This window comes from Talpa europaea (genome assembly GCF_964194135.1).
Source record: "Talpa europaea genome assembly, chromosome: X".
NCBI classification, from domain to species: domain Eukaryota; kingdom Metazoa; phylum Chordata; class Mammalia; order Eulipotyphla; family Talpidae; genus Talpa; species Talpa europaea.
In genome coordinates this window covers 38,564,839-38,569,170 of record NC_140081.1, presented here as the reverse complement: position 1 = coordinate 38,569,170, position 4,332 = coordinate 38,564,839, and the positions used below count along the sequence as shown (strand labels likewise).

The 4,332-nt window shown below is 48.9% G+C and overlaps 1 protein-coding gene across 2 annotated transcripts; it reads left to right on the top strand.

Moving 5' to 3' along the window:
* Positions 1 to 774: 774 nt before the first annotated feature.
* Positions 775 to 1,551, top strand: LOC311187435 (spindlin-2B; the record flags this gene model as incomplete). 2 transcript variants are annotated; one of them, XM_084258827.1, is made up of 2 exons in its annotated part: positions 775 to 999; positions 1,303 to 1,551. In XM_084258827.1, the coding sequence occupies 2 exons, from the start codon at positions 775 to 777 to the stop codon at positions 1,549 to 1,551; spliced, it is 474 nt and encodes a 157-aa protein (XP_084114953.1). The 2 variants fall into 2 exon arrangements, with proteins under 2 accessions (XP_084114953.1, XP_084114952.1); XM_084258826.1 differs by having other exon boundaries at positions 775 to 1,551.
* Between the last annotated feature and the right edge of the window lie 2,781 nt (positions 1,552 to 4,332).

Here is a 4,332-nt window from a genome sequence, read left to right as displayed (position 1 = left end):
GCTCCTTGCCTAACGACTCTCCTCTCCCAGCACTTGCAAGCACCCGGCTCGTCGCCTGCTGCTCCTCCTCCAACACAGGCTCACCGCGGAGGCAGCAGCGAGGTGTCCAATTTGGGCACTTGAGGCCCGCGATCCCCCGGGCGGTGGACGCCAAGCAGGGCAAGGCCATTGGTGGGCGCCAGGATGGAGACGGGTGATGGGATGGACTCCTGCAGGAGATAAAGGGTGGAGGCGGGCTGCAGGGTGAGGCTAGGGGGGTGGGGAGGGTGCGGGGAGGAAGGTGGGCAATGAGAAAAGGAGGTGGCCATGAGAGACAGGCAAGAAATTGAAGGTGGGCACAGGGAAGCAAGGGCGCTGGATTCCAGGAGAGCGACTGGGGCTAGACAAGGGGGCGTGTGGGCAGCAGGCTGGGGTGTTCATGATAGGAGGACAGTGACTGCATGCTGGTGAAGGCGGTGCTTAGATGGGCGCTTTGCAAGGGATTGAGAGTGGGCACCAGTGGCAAGTGGTGGAGGCAGTAGACTGAATAAGGAAGAGGTAGCCCTCCCCACCTCCTGCAGAGTTCCTAACTCAGGTCAGCACAGGGGCCGCTGCCGCCCTTCCCTGCAACCTGGGAGGGAGAGCATGCAGGCACGCAGCCAGGATTTCCAGCATTGCTGCCAAGCTCCTGGGGGAAATTTAGGCACCGGCACATGGCACATAGATATCCCTGTCAGGAGAACTTCACCTCATGGCATACTGAACATTTCTGTCTTGTCTCCTTCCCCTGCAGGCATGAAGACCCCCAACACACAGGACGCTGAAGGGCAACAAACCAGGGCATCTGCAGGAAGGGCCACTGGATCTGCAAACATGACGAAAAAAAAGGCCTCCCAAAAGAAGCAAAGAGGCAGACCATCCTCCCAGCCTCGCAGGAGCATCGTGGGCTGCAGAATTTCACACGGGTGGAAAGAAGGCGATGAGCCCATCACCCAGTGGAAAGGAACTGTTCTGGATCAGGTGCCTATAAATCCCTCTCTTTATCTGGTGAAATATGATGGAATTGACTGTGTCTATGGACTGGAACTTCACAGGGATGAAAGAGTTTTGTCTCTTAAAATTCTTTCCGACAGGGTAGCATCATCTCAAGTTAGTGATGCAAACCTGGCCAATACCATAATTGGTAAAGCTGTGGAACATATGTTTGAGGGTGAGCATGGTTCTAAGGATGAGTGGAGGGGGATGGTCTTAGCCCAAGCACCTATCATGAAAGCCTGGTTTTATATTACCTATGAGAAAGATCCTGTCTTGTACATGTACCAGCTTCTAGATGATTATAAAGAAGGAGACCTCCGTATCATGCCAGAGTCCAGTGAGTCTCCTCCAGCAGAGAGAGAACCAGGAGGAGTTGTAGATGGTCTGATAGGCAAACATGTGGAATATACCAAAGAAGATGGCTCCAAACGGATTGGCATGGTCATTCACCAAGTAGAAGCCAAACCCTCTGTGTATTTCATCAAATTTGATGATGATTTCCATATCTATGTCTATGATTTGGTGAAAAAGTCCTAACTGTTAGGGCAAACTTTGGCACATTTGTGGAAACAAGTGTATACTTTGTAGACATGCAAAACAATGTTGCTTTTCAGTGTATTGAAAGCTTAAGGGTCCTTGTTAATGCAACATCCTTGCCAGCATTACTGTTGTTTTGTTCTGAAAAATACAAATTTATGTGGACATGGCATGCTGTGTGTAAGGACTTTGTCATGTTGAAAAGATTGGGTGTGTTTGGTGGATGGGGCATGAAAGGAAGGGACAGCTGTAAATTCAGGCTGTGAATAAAGTTCAGCAAGTATCATAAGCGGACATCTAAAAATGGAATAGGACTTAGCTGGTCTGGTCTAGGGAGAGAGGCAGGGAAGGAACTAGAGATGGGATTGGAGGTGTGTTGGAGAGATGACTGATTAGGAAGAGGTGGGGAGGGCACAGAAATGGAGAGGCTCCATGGGTGCGGGGAGGGATGACCAATGAGGGGGTGATACCCAACTGAGAAGGGATGAAACAAAACTGAGGGTGAATGAGAACTTGGGGCTAAGAGCAAAACAGACAAGAACAAAATGAGTAGAGAGGGGCACAGTGAAGTTTAAAAGAGGTCTAGAGCAAGGGGGAGAGAGAGGAAGTTAGGAGGGATCTGAGGAGAGGCTAAAAGGGATACTAAAAGGGAGGGTCTATGCATGAGTGAGAGGCCAGGAGAGAGGGGCACTGATTTTTTTTTTTTTAAAGGGTGACAGAGAGAGTGAGGCTACAGAAGAAGAGATATGGAGAGCAAGACAATTCTTGTGAGCAATGGGTCAGTGGGGTGTTCAGAACCTAAGAGATGTTCCAACTTGCATTTGGAAAGTGTTTTATTCAGAAAGATGGAAGCTTGCTTCCATCACAAAAGATGAGAAAACCCAGGAAAGAGCTGGACTTTTGGCAGTATCCACATTGCTTTCTTTGGCTCTTTGCTCAAAGGATGTGGCAATTGTCAGAGATGCCTTAGAATTGTTGGAGATTCCCTAGAAAGGCATTTTGATGGGGATGACCCAAGAGCTAGCCAGGAGACAAATTTATACCTAAAATCCATTTTCTTTTTTTTAAATTTCAAAGAGTCCATGCCACACCTGCACAGCAGAACCCCAACCCTCAGCCTAAATACATTAAAATGGTGTCCCATAAGCAAAGGGTTGTGGGTGACCTCCTCACATTTCCCAGAGGACTGAAGTGCAGGAAATCTTGGGCCTGAAGATCTTGGTTCATTGTCCCTATGCTGGATAGACAATTCTTAAGAGCAGTGAGTCAGTGGGATGTTCAAAACTTAAGAGATATGCCAACTTGCATTTGGGAATTGTTTTATTCAGAAAGGTGGAACCTTGCTGAAAACCTGTACAGAACTCATTGCATGCTTCTTCCTCCTGCTGAACTGTATGTTCCCTTGCCAGAGAAGAGGGGCATCAGAGGATTGAGCCTAGTGTTTCTCTCCAGGGCAGGAGAAGTACTTGACTTCCATGGTTCTCCTAGCAGTTGCCTGAAAAAACACAGGTAGCCCCACCCAGCAGTCGACCAGATGGAGTTTGGCTGCCCCCGGAATCCCCATTCTGCTTATACCCCCACAAAGCTGGTGTCTACTGACCCCTCGCTGACCAGTCCTGCCTACCTCAGGCACAAGGGGAACTGTGATGGAAGTTTGCATGGCTGTTTCCAGGTGAGATGGCATGGGGCATTGGGGCTGGGAGTTGTGGCTTTGCATAACCAACTCCTTCCACTGTATACTGTCACGTGGAGGGCAAGGGTACAATTGGTGAAGAGAGGTTGTGGTAACACCAATAAAGTCCCCCGGATACATGGTATCCCCACACAAGCATCTGCATCTGCATCCTCCCCTCCTTGCTTTTCCTCAGACCAACCTTGGAAATTGCCTTCAAAAAGCTGTTTTCCCAACCCCACACTTCACTAAAAATGTGTTCCTGCCCTTAAAGAAAAGGTTCTTGTGGCTTCCCATTTCCCTAACTGATAGCACAGCAGGGGGGAGAGGAAGGAAAGGAACTTCCAGGAGTCAAAATTAGGTGTAATTCTGTTTCTTTTCATCCAATATGACCTGAGGCTTTTGCCTCAAGAATTACACAGGCAGGGCCTCCCTGGTGGCGCAAGGGGTTAAGACGCAACCTATGAAGCTCGCCGCAGCCACTGCAGCACAAGTTCGATCCCCAGCCAGGGAGCTACCCACATGGCACAGCAGACCTCTCCTGACTCGCGAGCTACCCACATGGCACAGCAGACCTCTCCTGACTCGCCCGCTGCTCCCCTCAGCAGTGTATTTCAGTTGATCTGCCTGTTCTGTTCCCCACTCTGTCTCTGGTGAATCCTCTCACCCCCCGCACCTCTGGCCTGTACCCCAGTTCTTGTATGCATAAATAAATAAAATCTAAAAAATAATTACACAGGCAAGCCCACCTCATCATAGTAGGCACTAGGTTTTCCTGATGCATCCCCCAAATTAGTGTAGCAGTCCATTCATGGATCAGTTTCAGCCACCCATTATTTTTGTTTGATCTTCATATTTTTTATTGTTCTCTAGTTTTGAACTAGCTACTTAGACATTTGGGATATTTCACATTACAAAACCCCTGTATGTCTGGTTTCTCATGAAAAAAAAAAAAAAACACAACTGAGGATTAGGGCCCACATTCCAACGAGGACATAAGCAGCTGGGTCTGAGGAAAGGCTCAGCCCATTTTGATTCAGAATGTCCTCTCAAGTTGTGGCCAGGTCCCCAGCTGGCCTGCCTCACTCTAATAAAAGGCGCAGTTGTCC